Here is an 18,970-nt window from a genome sequence, read left to right on the forward strand (position 1 = left end):
GCCGGGGATTAACGGGGATTAACGGGGAGGGGGCGGGGGGGCAGCGCTGGCCACGTGTCCGGGAACACGCGTGGGAGGGGGGCAGGAGAGGGGGGCTGGGGACAGGAATGGGGACTTGGGGACAGGGGAGAGGGGCTGGGGACAGGAATGGGGACTTGGGGACAGGAATGGGGACTTGGGGACAGGAGAGAGGAACTGGGGACAGGAATGGGGACTTGGGGACAGGAGAGAGGGATTGGGGACAAGAATGGGGACTTGGGAACAGGAGTGGGGACTTGGGGACAGGGGAGAGGGGTCAGGGTCACAGCCGTGCGAGGGGACAGGAGCCCGTGTGAGGGACGCGCTGCCACCAGCGCTCCCCTCACACCCCACGGGTGTCACAGCGTCCCCACACAGCCGCCATTGCCCCCTCAGCCCCTACAGGTGCCGCTTGAACAGAATCACAGAACTGTTCGGGGAAAACCCTCAAAACCATCGAGTCCCATCATTCCTTCCACACAAGACCACCCTAAACGTGTCCCCAGGTGCCACATCCTCCCCTCAGGCATTTCTCCCCTCACAGGTGACATTTCCCCCCAGACGGGTTCCATTCCCCCACCGCCCTCACGGTCTCCATCTCCCCCCTCAGCCGCCCCTCCGACCTCACAGGTGACGTTTCTCGCTCTCCCACCCCTCACGGGGCACCGTTTTCCGCTCAGACACCTGCTGAGTGCCATTCCTTCCCCTCACAAAGGCTCCATCCCCTCACAATGGCTCCATCCCCTCACGGCCCCTCACGGCCCCCGCCCGCCATTTTCCCGCCCTCGCAGTTTCCCGCCACACGCCACCGCCTACAACTCCCGTCATGCCCCGCGGCTCCACAGCCGCTGCCTACAACTCCCATCGTGCCCCGCCCCGCCCCTCCTCACGTGACCGGCGGCCGCGCGCGGGGTGCGCCCCCCGGTCTCCCCAAATTCCCCCCCCCGCTCCTCCCGCAGGATTTGGGGACCCCCCCCCGACCCCCCCAACCATGGAGGAGGTGGACAAGATCCTGATCCACTCCCTGCGCCAGGCGGGGACGTGAGTGGGGCGGCACCGGGAGGATTTGGTTGGGGGGGGGGGCCGCTGAGGAATTTGGGGGGGTCTGAGAGGGGGAGGATGTGGAAGGGTGGGGGGAGACCCCGATGGGAGTTTGGGGGGGGTCACTGGGGGGAGGAGGACCCCGAGGAGCTTGGGTGGGGGTCCCTGGGGAGGTTGTGGGGGGGGTCCTGAGCGAGTTGGGGGGGGGGGGGGCTGAGTGGATATTTGGGGGTCCCTGAGCGGGGGGCTGGGGGAGACCCTGAGGGGAGTTTTTGGGGGGGGGGGGTTTGGGGAGTTTGGGGGAGCCCGAAATGGGGGCGACTTTGGGAACTGGGATTGCTGTGGGGGGCGCGGGGTATGACGATTTTTGGGGGGGCTGCTCTCAGGATTTTGGGGGTCCCCACAGGGCGGTGCCCCCCGAGGTGCAGAGCGTGCGGGAGCTGAGCCCCGAGCTGGTGGTGGAGGCGGCCGTGCGGTGCCTCCGCGCCGTGCGCCCCTCGCTCGGAGCCCCCCTGAGCCCCCGGCTGCCCCCCGGCATCTCCGCCCGATTCCGCCTCGCCTCCGAGCTGGCCGCGGCCTGCCAGGTACCCCCAAACTGCCCCGCACCCCGAAACTGCCGCTGCGCCCCGCTCCCGGCTCGGGGTGTCCCCTTGCTGCGGGGGCTGGGATTTGGGGGTGACATGGGGCATTTATGGCACCCCAAATCTGCCACGAGGCACCAAATCCCCATCAAAGCTGGGAGAGCAATTTTGGGGTGTCCCCTTCCTGCAGGAGCTGGGATTTGGGGGTGACGTGGGGGGTTTATTTCAGGGTGACATGAGGGGTTTATTTCGGGGTGTCCCCTTCCTGCAGGGGCTGGGATTTGGGGATGACACGGGGGATTTATGGCACCCCAACTTCAGCAGCCGCCAAATCCCCCTCAAAGCTGGGAGAGCAATTTTGGGGTTCCCCTTCCCGCAGGAGCTGGGATTTCGGGGTGACGATTTCGGGGTGTCCCCACAGGATTTGGGATTTGGGGATGACGATTTCGGGGTGTCCCCACAGGAGCTGGGATTTGGGGGTGACGTGGGCTACCAGACCTTCCTCTACAGCTCCGAGCATGACACGCGGCGCCTCCTCCTCTTCCTCGTGGAAAAACTCCCGCGGGACGAGGGCGAGCGCGGGGCCGAGCCCCCCGGTACGGGGCTGGGATTTTGGGGGTCCCCTGAGGGGGGTGTGGGGGATTTTTTGGGGTGTCCGTGACCCTCTGGTTGGTGCCTTCTCCAGGGAAATCCGGGGCGCTGCTCCGAGCCATCGGTGCCCGGATCCGGGAGCAGTTGGGGACCCCCTGGGTGCCCCCCCTGTGCCGCACCCCGAGTTTGCAGCGGCTGCAGGTGAGCGATTTGGGGCGGCAATTAATTAACCCGCTCATTAACCCGCTCGTTAACCCGCTAATTAACCCTTTCTAGGGCACAGCTCACCTCCAGCCCTTCACTACCTGTCCCCTGGTCCTGCCCCAAAGTGGGGGACCCCCAGGTGAGAATTTGGGGTGTTGGTGGGGTGGGGGGGAGGACTCGTTGTCACCCCAAATTTGGGGACCTCCATGTGACATTTGGGGGTGTCACCCTAAGGGTTTGGGGTGTGGGGTTGCCGTGCCCCACAGCAAGGGGGTGTCAGGAATTTTTGGGGGGGTATTTTGGTGGGGGGGTGGGGAGTTGGGGTGTGTTTGTTTTTTGGGGGGTTTCTCTCACTGTCCCCGCAGAGCTGCAGGAGTATTTTGGGGGGGCCGCCCCCCCGGTGCCAGCGCAGCCCCCCCGATCCGGGCAGAGCCCCCCGGCCCTGCTGGAGACCCACGCGGCCCAGTTGGGAGCACGGCATGAGTGGGAGGCGGAGTTGGGGGGCCCCGGGCTCGCCCCCCGCCTGCCCCCCCAGGTGAGACCCCCGGGCAGCCCCCCAGGGTTTGGGGGGGTCCTTTGGGGGTCCCCTCTGGAGTGGGGGGGCTGTTTTGGGGGTTGTTTTGGGGAGTTGGGGGCTGTTTTGGGGAGTTTTGGGGGCTGTTTCTAGGGATTTTTGGGGGTTGTTTTGGGGATTGCACGGGGGGCTGGTTTGGGGACTTTGAGGGGCTGGTTTGGGGACTTTGGGGGGCTGTTTTAAAGATTTTTTGGGGATTGTTTCTAGGGATTTTTGGGGGCTCTTTTAGGGATTTTTGGGGGTTGTTTCTGGGGATTTTTGGGGGCTCTTTTAGGGATTGCATGGGGGGATGTTTTGGGGACTTTGGGGGGCTGTGTTGGGGATTTTTTGGGGGGTTGTTTTAGGGATTTTTGGGGATGTTTTGGGGACTTTGGGGGGCCGGTTTGGGGAATTTTGGGGGCTGTTTCAGGGAATTTTGGGGGCTGTTTGGGGGGTCCCTCCAGCTCTGCTCCCCCTTTTTCTGCCCCCCAGGAGTACCTGGAGCGGAAGCGGCTGCGGGCACGGCTGCGGGCGCTGGAGTCCCTACGCCAGGCGTGTCCCCCCCACCCCCAGGGACCCCCCCTGGACCCTGCCTGGCTCCAGGGGGCTTTTGGGGCTGGGGGGGTTGGGGGGGCCCTGCCCAAGGGGTCCCGCTTCACCCGCACCCAGCACCTGACCCACCAACAGGTGGGGGGGCTACACCTGGGGGTGGATTTGGGGGGCTGGGGGTTGGATTTGGGGGGCTGTGGGTTGGATTTGGGGGGCTGGGGGTGGTTTTGGGGGGCTGGGGATGGTTTTGGGGGGCTGGGGATGGTTTTGGGGGGCTGTGGTTTGGATTTGGGGGGCTGGGGGTTGGATTTGGGGGGCTGGGGGCTGGGGGTGGTTTTGGGGGGCTGGGGGCTGTTTTGGCCCCTGCCCAGGCTCTGACCCACTCGGGGGTCTCATCCCCAGGACCCCCAGGTGCTGCTGCAGCAGATCCAGGCGGCTGCCGAGACCCTGCAGCCCCCGGAGGACCCCGAGGAGGTGAGAGGGGGGTGGTGGTCACTCTGTCCCCCTGAGTGGTCACTCTGCCCTGTGGTCACTCTGGTCACTCTGGTGGTCACTGTGGTCACCCCGGTGGTCACTCTGTCCCTGTGGTCACTCTGGTCACTCCCGGTGGTCACTGTGGTCACTCCAGTGGTCACTCTGTCCCTGTGGTCACTCTGGTCACTCCCGGTGGTCACTCTGGTCACTCTGGTGGTCACTCTGTCCCGGTGGTCACTCCCAGTGGTCACTGTGGTCACTGTGGTCACCCTGGTGGTCACTCCTGGTGGTCACTGTGGTCACTCCCGGTGGTCACTGTGGTCACTCACTGTGGTCACTCTGTCCCTGTGGTCACTCTGGTCACTCCCGGTGGTCACTGTGGTCACTCACTCTGGTCACTCCCGGTGGTCCCTGTGGTCACTCTGTCCCTGTGGTCACTCTGGTCACTCCCGGTGGTCACTCTGGTCACTCGGGTCCCTCCGGCCGCAGGGCTCCCGGGCGGCGGCGCTGGAGGCGGCTCTGGCCGGGCTGGAGGCCGAACTGGAGCGGTGCCGGGGGCGGCTCCGGGGGGCACAGCTCAGCCTCAGCCAGGTGGGGACAGGGGGCACGGGGGGTTTTGGGGGGCACATGGGGAGTTTTAGGGGGCACAGGGGCTGTTTTGGGGGGCACAGGGGAGGTTTTGGGTGGCACAGGGAGGTTTTTGGGGTGCATAGCAGGGTTTTTGGGGCACATAGAGAGGTTTTTGGATTGTCCTCACCGTTCCTCCCAATTCCCAGGTGGAGGCCGAGGTGCAGCAGGGCCAGGGGGCTCTCGGGGGTCTCCAGGACTCGCTGCGGCTCCGGGCCCGGGCGCTGGAGCTGCTGCCGGACGCGCAGAACAACCTGGCCAAGCTGCAGGTGGGGGGCCGGGGGGGCGATTCGGGGGTCCCAGCAAATCTGGGGAGGGGTTTTTGGGGGGGCAGGTGGGGGTGGGGAAGGGTCTCAGGGGGTTTGGGAGGTGGGGGTCAGTTTGGGGGTGTCAGAGATTTCAGGTGTGAGCAGTTTGGGGGGGTCTCAGTGGTTTGGGGGGTCAGTCTGGGGGTGTCAGGAGTTTTGGGGGGTGGGATTATGGGGTGTCAGCAGTTTTGGGGTGGAATTTTGGGGGGTGTCAGAGATTTGGGGGGGTGTCATCATTTTGGGGGGGTCAGTCTGGGGGTGTCAGCGGTTTGGGGGGGTCCCTGGCACTGCCCACAGCTGGTGGTGGAGTCCAGCAGCCGCCGCATCGTCAGCCTGGCCGGGCAGTGGGAGCGGCACCGGGGGCCCCTCCTGGCCGAGTACCGGCAGCTGCGAGCCCTGCGGGACTCTGCCCAGGTACCGGGGCCTCCCCTCCCCTTCCCCCTCCCCTCCCCACACAATTTGGGGGTCCCCTGGTTGGTTTTGGGGTCCCTGTGGCTCCTGAGCTCCCTTCGCTGTGGCTTTGGGGTGCCCAAATTTGGCTTTGGGGGTTCCTGGGGTCCCCGTGTCCCTCCCAGGGGTGTCGGAGGTCTCTTCTCGGTAGGTTTGGGGTGCCTGCAGTCCATTTCCTGTGGGTTTTGGAGTCCCCAGGGCTCCTGGATAGGTTTTGGGGTTTCTCGGGGTTTTGGAGTCTCGTCCCAGGACGTTTTGGGGTCCCTGTGGGTTTTGGGGGTCCCCAAATCTTCACCTCATTTATTCTGGGATCCCTCCCTGGCGAATTTGAGTCTGGGGGATTCTGGGGTGTCCCGTTCCTGCTGCTGGCTGGCTTTGGGGGTTCCCTGTGCCCCCCCAGGACTGGAGGTGACTTTTGGGGGGACCCCCATCCCTGTACCCCCTCCCCAGCGAGAATCGTCGCGGCGCCTGGCGGAGACTCGGGCGCTGCTCCAGCGCAGCCGCGCGGCCGCCGAGGAGGCGCGGCGCAAGGAGAGCCTGCACGGACAGCTGGTGGGACTGGGGGGCTTTGGGGGGCTTGGGGGGGTTGGGAGGGACCTCGAGGTGTTTGGGGGGGCTCGGGAGGGACCTTGAGGTGTTTTGGGGGGTCTCAGAGAGGTTTGGGAGAGACCTCGAGGTGTTTTGGGGGGGTTTGGGAGGGACCTTGAGGTGTTTTGGGGGGGCGCAGGAGGAATTGGGGGGCCCCTTGAGGTGTTTTCGGGGTCTCAGGTGTCATGGGGAGGGACCTTGAGGTGTTCTGGGGGTTCCTGGGGAGGTTTGAGGGCGCCCAGGGTGTTTTTGGGGTGTTTTGGGCTGGTTTTGGGGTGCCCAGGCTGGTTTTGGGGTGATTTTGGGGTGTTTTGGGCTGTTTGGGGTGATTTTTGGGGTGTTGAGCCCCGCTGACCCTGCCCGCAGGTGGCCGAGCTGGCGGCGCTGCCCCGCGACGTTTCCCGCGCCGTTTACACCCAGCGCATCCTGGAGATCGTCGGCAACATCCGCAAGCAGAAGGAGGAGATCGGCAAGGTGGGGGAATTTTGGGGGGCTGCGTGCACCTCTAAATGATTTGGGGGGGTTTTTGGGGGGTCCTGACCTCCCTGGGGACCCCCCTGCCCCCCCAGATCCTGGAGGACACGCGGGCGCTGCAGAAGGAGATCAATGCTCTGGTGGGGAAGCTGGAGAGGACCTTCAGCGTCACCGACGAGCTGCTCTTCAAGGTGGGGCGCTGGGGGGGCACCCCAAAAAAGGGGGGGTCACGGTGGAATTTTGGGAGGGCTGTGGTTGGGGGAGGGGTCCGTTCAGTGGTACGCCCTGGATGGGATGTCCCTGAAGGGATGAGGGGCTGGGAGCCCCCCAAAGTGTCACCTGTGCCCCCCAAATTGTCACATGGGACCCCTAAACTCTCCCTGTGCCCCCAAACTCTCCCTGTGCCCCCCAAATTGTCCCTGTACCCCCAAATTGTCCCTGTGCCCCCCAATGTCCCTGCACCCCCAAACTCTCCCTGCACCCCCAAACTCTCCCCGTGCCCCCCAGGACGCCAAGCGGGACGAGGTGGTGAGAAAAGCCTACAAGTACCTGGCAGCTCTGCACGAGGTAACAGGGCTGGGGGAACAGGGGGGCTGGAATTTGGGGGGGTGGGGGTCCCCAAAAACCCCTCTCTTTAACCCCCCCATCCCCCCAGAACTGTGCCCAGCTGATCCGGACCATCGAGGACACCGGGACCATCCAGAGGGAGATCCGGGACCTGGAGGAGCAGGTGGGGGTTTGGGGGGCTTGGTTTTGGGGGGCTGGGTGGGTTTTGGGGGGAAGAATGAATTTCTGGTGCCTCTGGACCCCCCCCACATCTCCTCTTTGTGCCTCTTCTCAAATCTTTCCTCCTGATTTTTACTCCCCCCTGCCCCATTTTTTACTCCCCCCATTTCCCCCCCCCAATTTTCCGCCCCATTTTTATCCCCCTCATTTTCCCCTCCAATTTTCCCCCCTCATTTCCCCCCCAATTTCCCCCCACCCCCACTTTTCCTCCTCCCCATTTTCCCCCTCCCATTTTTTCCCCCCCCAATTTCCCCCCCCCCCAATTTTTACCCATTTCTCCCCCAATTTTTTCCTCCAATTTTTTCCGCCCAATTTTTCCCTCCCATTTCCCCCCCCCAATTTTCCCCCTCATTTTGCCCCCCAAATTTCCCCCCCAACCCAATTCTGGCCCCCCCAGATCGAGGGGGAGACCAGTGCCAAGCTCCCGGCCAGCCTGGAGCGGATCCTCAGCGACTGCCGGGCGCTGCGGGAGGAGAACGCGCTGCTGGCCGCTCGTGCCCGCCACGCCTGACCCCAAAACCGGGGGGGACCCGCACCCCAAAACCCCCCTGGGGGGATCCCCAAACGCAGAGGGGTGTGGGGGTGCCCGTGTAGCCCCCCCAAAACGCCCCCACAGTGGGAGGGAGAACAGTTCCTTTATGGTTTCAATAAATCCCGGTGCAGCGGTTTGGGGGTGTCGTGTTGCTCGTGGGTGGGGAGGATTTGGGGGTGTCTTGGAGGTGATTTTGGGGTGGTCTTGGGGTGGTTTTGGGGTTCCTCATCAGCTCCGGGGGGGCATAAAGTACTTGAGGTCACAATCCCTGTGGAGGTTAGAGGAGCATCCCGGGGTTAGCGGGGTGGTTTGGGGGAGTTACACCCCCCGTAGGTTTTTGGGGTGCTCTGGGGGTGTTTTGGGGTGTCCGGGGAGGGGTTTTTTGGGGTACCTGGGGTAGAGCTGGCCCCGTTTGCGCCGGAACTCGGCTTCGTCCACGGTCCAGACGGCGCCGCGGGCGGCCTCCACCCGCACAAAGCACTTGTGCAGGCTCAGGTTGTGGCGCACGGCGTTCTGGGGTGGGGGACACCCCAAAATCGGGGTGAGACACCCCAAAATCGGAGTGAGACTCCAGAATTGGGGGAGCTGGACAACACCCCCCACATTCCCTGAGGGATTTTGGGGGGGTCAAGGGGGGGTTTAGGGGTTTTGAGGGCACTGGGGAAGAGGTGGAGGTGTCTGAGCTGTTGTGGGTAGGGAGGGATGGTTGGACAGGTGCTGGGAGATTTTGGGGTTCCTCCCCCCTTTTTTTGGGGGGTGGGGGGAGTCCAGGGCTGCATTGGGGTTGCAAAGAGCAGGTTTGAGGGTCCCACCGGTGGAGTGGTAATATTTTGGGGTGCTGGGGGAGGTTGGGGTGTCCTCAGTGGTGGTGATGGAGAGTGGGGGGGGGGGGGGGTCTCTGCTGGGGAGGAGTTGGGGGGACCCCCAGAATGGGGGTGCAGGGAGGGTTGGCGGTGTCCAGGGATGTTTGGGGGTCCTGGGGTGGGTTCGGGGTTCCTGAGGTTGTTTCTTTCAGGGGTCCCGGGGCTGTTTCTGGGGGTCCTGGGATGAGTTTGGGGGTCCCGGGGCTGTTTTTGGGAATCCTGGGGTAGGTTTTTGGGGTCCAGGGGCTTTTTATGGGGGTCCCGGGGCTGTTTTTGGGGTTCTCGGGGCTGTTTTTCGGGGTCCCGGGGCTGGTTTTGGGGGTCCCGGGGCTGGTTTTGGGGGTCCCGGGGGTGGTTTTGGGGTTCTCGGGGCTGTTTTTGGGGGTCCCGGGGCTGGTTTTGGGGGGTCCCCACCTTCCAGGTGCGGGTGTTGTGCCGGAAGAAGCCGAACCTGCGGCTGAACCAATGGTAAATCTCCGCCAGGGGGCGCTGCCGCTGCGGGGACTCCAGGATGGCCTGGGGGGGGCGGGGTGGCGGGGACATTGGGGACATGGGGGGACATTGGGGGACTTGGGGACATGGGGGACATTGGGGACACTGGGGACACTGGGGACATTGAGGGACTTGGGGACATTGGGGACATTGAGGGACTGGGGGACATTGGGGACATTGAGGGACTTGGGGACATTGGGGACATGAAGGACATTGAAGGACTTTGGGGACATGGGGGGACTTGGGGACATGGGGGGACTTGGGGACATTTGGGACATGGGGACATTTGGGACATGGGGGACACTGGGGACATGGAGGGTCTTGGGGGACATTGAAGGTCTTGGGGACATGGGGGGCCACTGGGGACACTGGGAGACATTGAGGGACATTGGGGACATTGGAGACATTGGGGACATTGAGGGACATTGGGGACATTGAGGGACTTGGGGACATTGCAGACATTGGGGACACTGAAGGACTTTGGGGACATTGGGGGATATGGGAGGACATGGAGGACATGGGGACATTGAGGGACTTGGGGGGTATTGGGGACTTTGGGGACATGAGGGACTTTGGGGACATGGGGGACATGGGGACATTGGGGACATTGGGGACATTGAGGGACTTGGGGACATTGAGGGACTGGGGGACATGGGGGACATGGGGACATTGGGGACATTGGGGACATTGAGGGACTGGGGGACATTGGGGACATGTGGGGCACGAGGTGACCTTGGTGAAATTGCAGGGACAGGAGAGGGTTGGGGACAAACTTTTGGGGATGACTTTGGGGACAGTTTAGGATGGTTTGGGGGGCAGCACGTGGGGACACTTTTTGGGGAGGGGGGGCTCTGGGGACACACTTGGGGTCACCGCAGGGGGCACAGCAGGATTGGGGACATTACGAGGTGACTTTGGGGGGCACCAGGTGGGCTTTGGGGACAGTTTGGGGAGGGGGGGACAGTTTGGGGGGGCTCCAGGATGGGGGATATGTGAGCGGGGGGAAGCTGTGGGGGCAATCCCTCGAGGGGAGGATTTGGGGAGGTCTTAGGGGGGATTTGGGGGTGTCAGGGACACGGGGGGGCTGTGGGGAGCCCAGGGGGGTTTTGGGGTTCGGGGGGGGGCACTGACCCAGCGGATGAGCGTGGCGTAGGTGTAGGGGGGCCGCGCCGTGCTGAGCCGGTAATACTCCAATTCTGGGGGGGCCATGGTGATGGGTGGGGGGTCAGCCAGACCCAGACCCCCCCCCTGTTATTTAGGGGGTGACCCCACACCCCCCAAACCCGTCGCTCACCTGGGTAGAGCCCCCCACGCTCCCAGGGGTGCCCTGGGGGGGGCAGCAGCATCTCGGGGTCCCCCTCTGCCCCGGGGGGGGCTGCAGGACCCCAAATCGGGGGGAGCCCGGCCTGGCCCTTCCCGGGGAGCCCCTGGAGAGGGGGAGGGGGGGCACACAGGTGAGGGGTGAGGGGACCCCAACACCCCCCCCCGGTGGTTTTTTTGGGGTGCTTCCCCCCCTTACCGTGCTGGGGGGGCCCCTCCGGAGGAGCTGCGCCTGCAACAGCCCCAGGCGGTGCCGCTCGCGGGCCAGCTGTGGGGGGGGGACAGGTTTGGGGGGTCACACGCGGGTTTGGGGGACACGGGGCTGGTTTTGGGGGTCCTGGGGCTGTTTTGGGGGGACACTGGGCTGTTTTTGGGGGTCCCGGGGCTGGTTTTGGGGGTCCAGGGCTGGTTTTGAGGGTCCTGGGGCTGGTTTTGGGGGTCCTGGGGTCCCAGAGCATTTGTGGGGGGGTGGGTCAGGGTTTGGGGGGCTCAGGGGGGGATTTTGGGGGTCCCCTCACCTGCTGCTCCAGCTCCTGGATCCTCTCCAGCTGCCGCAGGCACTGAGCCACCTCCCCCGGCTCACGGCGGGGGGGTCTGGGGGTGATTTTTGGGGGGTGGGGGCGTGAGAATGGGGGTTTGGGATTTTGGGATCCCCCAAAATCCCCCCAAACCCCCCCACTCACCTGGGGGGCTGTGCAGCGCCGGGGGGCGGCACGGGGGGGTCGCTGCCGGCGGGGGTTGGGGAGGGGTCCCTGTCGCGGCCAGGGGGGTCTTTGGGCCCCCATTCCAAGCCGGGGAGACCTGGAGGAATTTTGGGGAGTTGGTGGGGGGGTTCCCAAAAAGGAGAAGACCCCCCTGATGAGGGGAAAGGCAGATTTTGGGTTGGGGGGGGTCTCACCGTGCGCTGGAGGCAGCCGAGTTCTCATCACCAACACCCCGGGGTGCAGGAGCGGGGGGCACGACCCCCCCTCGGGTGGCACCTGTGGGTTTTGGGGGGGTGGGTGGGTTTTGGGGAGCAGGAGGTGACCCCCCTCTCCCCATCCCCCCCCCTCCCAGCCCCCCAAGATGGGGGTCCCGGGCTCTGTCCGTACCGGGGTGACGCGGGGGTCCGCTCGGGTCAGCACCGTGGGCCGCTCCGGGGGGCTGCGGGGGGGGCGCCGCTGCCTGGGGGGGGGCAGGGGGTGAGACCCCTCCCCACGAGGGTCCCCCACAGCCCCCCCAGAGTGACACATGCGTGTGCCGCGCCTGCACACGCGTGGGGCGCGGTTACCCCCTCCCAGTACCTCCCAGTGCTCCCAGTACGGGGTGAGCTTGTTCCCGTCTTCCACTGGTACTGCTCGTCCCAGTCACCGTCACCCGGCCCAGTCCCTCCCGTTGTCATCCCAGTCATCCCCAGTCATTCCCAGTTTGTCCCAGTCCTTCCCAGTCCCTCCCAGTCATTCCCAGTCCCTCCCAGTGTGCTCCCAGTCCCCCCCAGTCCCACCCAGATTGCTCCCAATCCCTCCCAGTCCCTCCCAGTGCCCTCCAGTGTGCTCCCAGTCCCTCCCAGTCCCTTCCAGTGGGCTCCCAGTCCCTTCCAGTGTGCTCCCAGTGCCTCCCAGACCCTCCCAGTGGCTTCCAGCGTGCTCCCAGTGCCTCCCAGTCTCTCTCAGTGTGCTCCCAGACCCTTCCTGCGTGCTCCCAGTGCCTCCCAGTCCCTTCCCAGTGCCCTCCAGTGTGCTCCCAGTGCCTCCCAGTCCCTTCCAGAGTGCTCCCAGTGCATCCCAGTCCCTCCCAGTGTGCTCCCAGTGCCTCCCAGTGTGCTCCCAGTGCCTCCCAGTGTGCTCCCAGTGCCTCCCAGTGTGCTCCCAGTGCCTCCCAGTCCCTCCCAGTGTGCTCCCAGTGCCTCCCAGTCCCTCCCAGTGTGCTCCCAGTCCTTCCCAGTCCCACCCAGTGTGCTCCCAGTCCCTCCCAGTGTGCTCCCAGTCCTTCCCAGTCCCACCCAGTGTGCTCCCAGTCCCTCCCAGTGTGCTCCCAGTCCTTCCCAGTCCCACCCAGTGTGCTCCCAGTGCCTCCCAGTCCCTCCCAGTGGCTCCCAGTGCCCCCAGCTCACGGGTCCCGGGCGCCTGCCATGGCTCTGGGCGACACCGGGCGCTTCCACCTCCCATTTATAGACGGGAAACCACAGCCCTGAGTCACGGCGGGGGCGGGGGGCCGGCATGGGCCCCCCCAGACCCAAACTGGTGCCCTGAGACAGTCGGGGCACACACCCCAAAATGCAGAGAAATGCCCCAAAACATCAGAGAAATGCCCTGAAATGCGTGGGATGAACACGAAGAAATGGCACAAATTGAGAGGGCAGAGACGCCCCAAAGCCATCACAGCAAGAAACCCCAAAAAGCAGGGAAATGACCCTAAAAAAACCAGACAGAAACACCCCAAATTGACCAGAGATGTTGGGAAATGTCTCAAAATGTCTGGGCAGAGACACCTCAAAACAAGCAGGGAGAAACTCCTCAAAACCCGCAGAAAATGCCCCAAAATGGCGACAGCCTCAGCTGGGCAGAGACACCCCAAAATGCAGAGAAATGGCCCCAAATGGTGAGGCACAAACGCCCCAAACCAGCCCTAAAATGCCAAGAAATGCCCCAAAACAGCTGAGCAGAAACGCCTCAAATGCCCAGAGACGTCACAAAATGAGGAAAGCCCCAAAACAACGGCACAGACACCCCAAAATGGCCAGAGCCGTCCCAAAATGAGACAAAATGGCCAAGGACACCCTAAAATGAGGCAAAATGCCCCAAAACAGCCAGGCAGAAACACCCTAAAAAGGGTCATAAAGAGGAAATTCAAAATGTGGAGAGACACCCCAAAACAGTTGGGCAGAGACGCCCCAAAATGTCTGAAGAGGGAGTCCCCAAAATGAGGAGAAACACTCCAAACCAGCCAGGCAAAAAAAACCCTAAAAAGCAGAGATTCACCCCAAAATGGCCAGGCAGAAACGCTCCAAATCGAGCAGGCTGAGATGCACCAAAATGAGGAGAAACACTCGCAAATAAACATGGTAGAGACGCCTCAAAATGCCCCAAAATTCAATAAAACACCCCAAAACTGCTGGGCAAGGATACCCCTAAACCAACCAAGCAGAAATCCCCCCAAAAACGACGCCTTGAAGAATTTGGGGGTGAACTGGTGTTCCCCACCCCCCCCACACACATCCCATCCCCCACAAACGCCACCGAAACGCCCGAAATGCCCCAAAATGACGCTGTTGGAAAAAGCAGCTTGAACACCTCCTCCAGATGGCCCCAAATCGTTCAGGTACCCCCAAATCCTCAAAAAACCCGCTCAGGTTTTTTAAAACTCCCCCTTTTTAAAAACTCCCCCCTGGCACCTCCAAATTTTGGAGGCTTTTTCCACCTGCAGGCCCTGAATTTTGCCCCTTTTTCCCCCCACCCCAAAATCCGCTCAGTTCCAAGTCAGTTTTTTGACGTTTCTCAACCCCAAATCGACCGGGTTTTACCCCAAAGCGGTTCTGGGTGTACCACCCGGGACCCCTCCCCATTTTTAGGGGGGGTTGGGGGTTTTTCCACCCCCTGGGACTTCCCCAGCTCGAAGGGAGGTGAAACTGCGCCGGAGCCGGCAGGAAATAACAGAGGGGGTGCGGTGGATTTTTGGATGGGGGTGGAGCAGAGCCGGTGCCTGGTGCCTCCCCCCCACATCGGGACCCCCAGCCCACCCCCCTGTGTTCAGCAGGACCCTCGTGCCAAGGCCCTGGCACGCTGCCCCCTCCTCTAGGGGGGTGTTAGGGCACAGCCCCCCCAATTCTGGACCCCCCCACCCCGCCCAAAATCTGCTCACCTGGCTGAACCCCGTGTGTTACCCGCCCTGGCACCCCGCTTTTTATGGGGTGATGTCAGAGAACCCTCCCACACCTGGGGGGGTCCCAAATCTTCCGCCCCCTCCCACCTCCCCATGGGTTCCCAAAATTTCACTCGGGCCGAGGCTCCTTTTTTTTTTTGGGGGGGGGGGATGATGAAGGGAACGCCGATACCGCACCCAAGGGTGCGATCGTGTGGGGATTTCGGAGAGGGGAGTCTTTAACACCCCTTCAAAGCCCCCACTCCCCTGTGAGCCCCCCAAAAACCCATGGGAGACGTTTAGGGGTGCTAATGCTCCCCCTCAAGGGAAGCAGATACTGGGGGGACCCTTCTTTGCTCCTCCTGTGAGCCCCCCAAAAACCCATGGGAGATGTTTAGGGGTGCTAATGCTTCCCCTTCAAGGGAAGCAGATACTGGGGGGACCCTTCTTTGCTCCTCCAGAGCAGTGAGAACGGGTGGGGGGGACTCATTAACACCCCTTCAACCCTCAAGGAACCCCCTAATCACCAGGACACCCCCAAACTTCCCTGGGGGACCCCGTTTAACTCTCAGCCCTCCCCAAACGTCCGCAGACACTGAGATGGGGGGGATGTCACACACTTCACCCCCAAGAACATCCCTTTAAACCCCACGGGGGTCCCCCTCAATCTCAAAACCCACGAGTGGGGATTGGGGGGGAGGGGGAGCTCCTTTTCACAGCCCCTCCCCCCCGGGGACCCCCAACCCGCCCCCCCTCCCCACCGCACAAGCCCCGCCCCTCCCGCCTGGCCCCGCCCATCCGCCATGGCCCCGCCCCCCGGGCTGGCCCCGCCCCGCGCCGCCGCCGCCGGCCCCGCCCCGCCGCCATGGCCCGGGCTCCCGCCTCCGCCCCGGCGCCCCCCCCGTGGCCGGACTCCCGGCGTGCCCCGCGCGGGGGGGGCCCCTCCCAGCCCCCCCCGCGCCCCGGGACCCCCCCCCAAACCCCCCCTCCGCACCCCCATGACCCCTCGGCCGCCGGGACCCCCCTCCCGCCCGCTTCCACCCCGTCCCCCGCTCTCCCGGAGGTCGCCGAGCCCCCACCGGGGCTCCCCGAAACGGCCGCGGGCCCCCCCGGGGACCCCGAGAGTCCCGCGCCCCCCGGGGTGGGCGGGGGGTCCCGGCGGGTTCTTTTCGCCGACGCTCTGGGGCTGCCCCTGACCCGCCTGCGGCAATACCGGCCCTGGGACCCCCGGGGGAGGGGGGCACCGGCGGGGGGGGGGCCCCCGGTAGGGGGGGAGGGGGGCGCGGTGGGAGAGCCGCCCCCCCCCGGGATCTGGATGAGGCCTGGGAAGGGCAGGTAAGAGACGGGGGGAGGGGAAATCTGCATGGGGGACCCCCAAAATGGGGTCAACCCCCGACCTCCCCCCCCCCCCCGCATGTGCCCCCCGAAATTGAGGGGGGGGCTGTGGCGCATGTCTGGGTTCCCCCCGGACCCCCAAATGTGGGTCACACTCTGGGGGGGTGCAGATGCTGTTCCCCCACCCCTAATTTGGGGATCCTGGTCGGTGACCCCCCCACACCCGTGTCCCCCCAAAAGGCCACAGGAGGCGGAGGATGTGCAGCCCCCACCCCCCGAGCACAGCACAGGTAAGTATCGCTCCCCCAAATTTGGGGGTGCACCCCAATTACTGGGGCACCCTCCAATTTTGGGGATCCCCCCGAACTTTGGGGGGGGGGTCCCTCATCCCCTCCCCTTCCCCCTCGCACAGAGCCTGACCCTGCCCCAACGCCCCCCCCGGATGCGGAGCAGCCCCCAGCACAGGTGAGACAACACCCCCTCCTCCCCCCCAAAACTGGGGTGCCCCCCTCCCCAAGGATGGGGGTACCCCAAATCCCCAAATTCTGCCCCCACCCCCCCACTTAGGGCGCCGAGGACGAGGCGGTGGCGCGGGAGCTGGAGCAGCTCTACCTGTCCCACCTGCGCCGGCTGCGGGGGGACCCCGGCCACAGCGACGACCCCCCCCCGAGAAACGGGGACCCCCCGTTCCCCGAGCGAGCCCCCAACACCTCTCTGGCCAACGAGATGGCCCTGCGCTACGAGGGCGGGGGTCGCTGCAGCCCCCCGGTGCTGCTGGGGAGGGGGGGGCCGGTGGAGGGGGCGCTGGTGGTGCCGGCGCGGCCCCCCCGGGGCAGGGGCAGCAGTTTGGGGGGGGCCCTCAGGGGGTGCGGGGTGGTTTTGGCTTTGGCCGTGCTGGTCCCGGTGGCCTGGGGGGACGGGGGGGGCCCCACGGCCGCGCTGGCCCTGGGGCTTTACCTGGCGCTGGCCTGGCTCACGTGAGGGGGGTTTGGGGGGCGGGGGGAGCCCCAAATTGTCACCACCCAAAAAATTGTCACCTCCCAAAAAGTCACAGCACATCACACCCCCCCCCCCCATTTCACCTTTGGAAACGTGGGACACCCCTAAATCAGTGGGGGAAGGGGGGCACTGAGTTGCGGCGTGGGGAGATGGAAGGGCACCCCCAAATGGAAGGGCACCCCCAAATGGAAGGGCACCCCCAAATGGAAGGGCACCCCCAAATGAAAGGGGCACCCCCAAATGGAAGGGGCACCCCGAAATGGAAGGGGACCCTCAAATTGCCCCCCCCCCCTTCCTCAGGGGTGGAGGCACTGTCACTTTGTGGGACCCCCCCCCTCCCAAGTCATGTGCACCCCACCCGGGTTTTGGGGCGCCCCTGTGTACATACAGCCATGGAACGATGGTGTCCCCGAGTTCTTGTCGTGGGGGTTGAATTTTGGGGCGGGGGGGGGTAAGGGAGGGTTGTGTGTCTGTGTTTAGGGGGTGGGAGCCGGGTCCCCCCCCTCTGCTGTCGCTGTCGCAGCCATTTCCTGCCCTCGGGGAAGGTCCCAGCAAAGGTCACGGCCCGCAGTGACAAACAGCCCCCCCAGGCCCCCGGGGATGGGGCAGGCTCACCTGTGGCTGTCGTGTCGTGGGCGCCATGTCGTGACAGAAGGGTCTGTCACCCCCTGGGGGCAGCCGGGGGGGGTCCCGAGTGTCCTTGAAGCAGCTGGGGGGGGCCGGGTCCTGAGCCCCTTTGGAGAATTGGGGTGTCCTGAGTGTCCTGGGAGCAGTTGGGGTGGGGTCTTGAGCCCCCTTGAAGAACTGGGGTGGTCCTGAGTATCCTGGAACATTTGGGGAGGGGGTCTTGAGTATCCTGAGAGCAGCTGGGGTGGGGGTCTTGAGCCCCCTTGAAGAACTGGGGTGGTCCTGAGTATCCTGGGAGCAACTGGGGGGGTCTTGATCCCCACAGGATGAAGTGGGGAGTGGTCCTAAGGCCCCCTGGAAGCATTTGGGGGGTCCCGAGTGTCCTGGGAGCATCTGGGGGGTGGTCCTGAGCCTCCTGGAGGTGGCCGGGAGGGGGTCCCCAGCCCCCAGTGAAGCTGCTGAGAGCATTCTCGGTCCTCGGGGAGGGTCCTGGATCCAGCCGAAGGAGGGTCCTGTGCCCTCAGGTGACATTGGGGTGGTTCCATCTCCTCAGGACTCACTGTGGGGAGCGTCCCAGTGGTTCTGGTGACAGGGGAACACTCCCAGCAGGGAGTGACAGCAGCGGTGTCACATTTGTGGTGGAGGGGTGGCATCCTCCCTGGGGGTGCTGCTCCCTCCGCAGTCCTTGAGCCCACTGGGTGACAGTGTTGTGTGCGTGGGAGGGGGTCCCAGCCCTCCTGGAGCCACAGTGTGGGTGGTGGTCCTGTCCCTCAGCCCCTCAGGTGACAGCAGGGTGGCGGAAAACACAGCCCTTCTGAAGTCACTATTGGGGGGGGTCTCAGACCCTCTGGACTCACTGTGGAGGTATCCTTGGTCATCTCCGGATGTTCTGCTCCCCTTGTAGTCCCTCAGTCCTTTGGGTGACATCGTGTTGGGGGTCACAGCTCCTCTGGACTCAATGTGGGGGTGTCCTCATCATCCTTGGTCGTCTCCAGATGTTCTGCTCCCTTTGTAGTCCCTCAGTCCTTTGGGTGACATCGTGTGGGGGGTCGTGGCTCCTCTGGAGTCACAGAAGGGGACCCGCCAGCACCCAGGGGTCCTCAGCCCCTCAGGGAATGGTGGGGGGGCGGCAGCAGCCCCTCTGAAGTCACTGCAGGAGCGTCCCAGCTCTCTAATATACACTGGAAGGGGGAGGAAATCCTGTCCCATCCAAGGGTGTCCTGCCCACCCTCACGGCCCCTCAGCCCCTGAGGATGGGGTCCCAGTCCCTCAGGTGACAGTGCTGGCGGGACCCGTCCCCTCACGCACCCTCAGCCCCTGAGGAGGGGGTCCCAGTCCCTCAGGTGACAGTGCTGGCGGGATCAAGGAGGGTCCCGCTGCCCTCAGCCCCTGAGGAAGGGGTCCCAGTCCCTCAGGTGACAGTGCTGGCGGGACCCGTCCCCTCATGCACCCTCAGCCCCTGAGGAGGGGGTCCCAGTCCCTCAGGTGACAGTGCTGGCGGGACCCGTCCCCTCAGGCGCCCTCAGCCCCTCACGGCGGGAGGGGGGCGTGGCCTCTCCCTCACGGCGGGGCTCTCGCGCCGCCCGCACGTGCGCTCCTCGCGCTGCGCATGAGCGCTGCTCCCCGGCCCCGCCCACCGCGCTCCCGGAGCCCGCCAAAGCGCCGCGCTCCCATTGGCCGCCCTTTTCCCGCCCGCCCCGCGTGACCGTGGCGTCGCC

General features: G+C 64.7%; 3 protein-coding genes across 5 annotated transcripts; 2 read left to right on the plus strand and 1 right to left on the minus strand.

Annotated features, from left to right (window-relative positions):
* The first annotated feature begins 909 nt into the window (after nt 1-909).
* CCDC22 (CCC complex scaffolding subunit CCDC22) lies at nt 910-7,912 on the plus strand. Of its 3 annotated transcripts, XM_072920180.1 has the most exons (17): nt 910-1,059; nt 1,466-1,643; nt 2,104-2,236; nt 2,326-2,432; nt 2,508-2,574; nt 2,801-2,970; nt 3,481-3,675; nt 3,940-4,011; nt 4,501-4,602; nt 4,788-4,907; nt 5,244-5,360; nt 5,847-5,948; nt 6,351-6,458; nt 6,554-6,649; nt 6,966-7,025; nt 7,114-7,188; nt 7,642-7,912. In XM_072920180.1, exons 1-17 carry the CDS (start codon nt 1,010-1,012, stop codon nt 7,753-7,755), a joined length of 1,866 nt encoding a protein of 621 aa, XP_072776281.1. In that variant the 5' UTR covers nt 910-1,009; the 3' UTR covers nt 7,756-7,912. The 3 variants fall into 3 exon arrangements, with proteins under 3 accessions (XP_072776281.1, XP_072776282.1, XP_072776283.1); XM_072920181.1 differs by lacking the exon at nt 3,481-3,675; XM_072920182.1 differs by lacking the exons at nt 2,801-2,970; nt 3,481-3,675 and having other exon boundaries at nt 911-1,059.
* On the minus strand, nt 7,861-18,661 carry LOC121468469 (uncharacterized). The gene is made up of 12 exons (XM_041712146.2): nt 18,110-18,661; nt 17,241-17,449; nt 11,543-11,615; nt 11,350-11,431; nt 11,135-11,252; nt 10,970-11,045; nt 10,651-10,719; nt 10,426-10,558; nt 10,263-10,327; nt 9,054-9,155; nt 8,168-8,289; nt 7,861-8,044 (listed from the first exon to the last, which is right to left on the minus strand). Exons 1-12 carry the CDS (start codon nt 18,128-18,130, stop codon nt 8,005-8,007), a joined length of 1,110 nt encoding a protein of 369 aa, XP_041568080.2. The 5' UTR covers nt 18,131-18,661; the 3' UTR covers nt 7,861-8,004.
* LOC115492115 (uncharacterized) lies at nt 15,143-17,038 on the plus strand. The gene is made up of 4 exons (XM_072920184.1): nt 15,143-15,626; nt 15,867-15,916; nt 16,039-16,091; nt 16,194-17,038. The coding sequence occupies exons 1-4, from the start codon at nt 15,157-15,159 to the stop codon at nt 16,605-16,607; spliced, it is 987 nt and encodes a 328-aa protein (XP_072776285.1). The 5' UTR covers nt 15,143-15,156; the 3' UTR covers nt 16,608-17,038.
* Nucleotides 18,662-18,970: the final 309 nt, after the last annotated feature.

Source organism: Taeniopygia guttata, chromosome 31, assembly GCF_048771995.1.
Source record: "Taeniopygia guttata chromosome 31, bTaeGut7.mat, whole genome shotgun sequence".
NCBI classification, from domain to species: Eukaryota; Metazoa; Chordata; class Aves; order Passeriformes; family Estrildidae; genus Taeniopygia; species Taeniopygia guttata.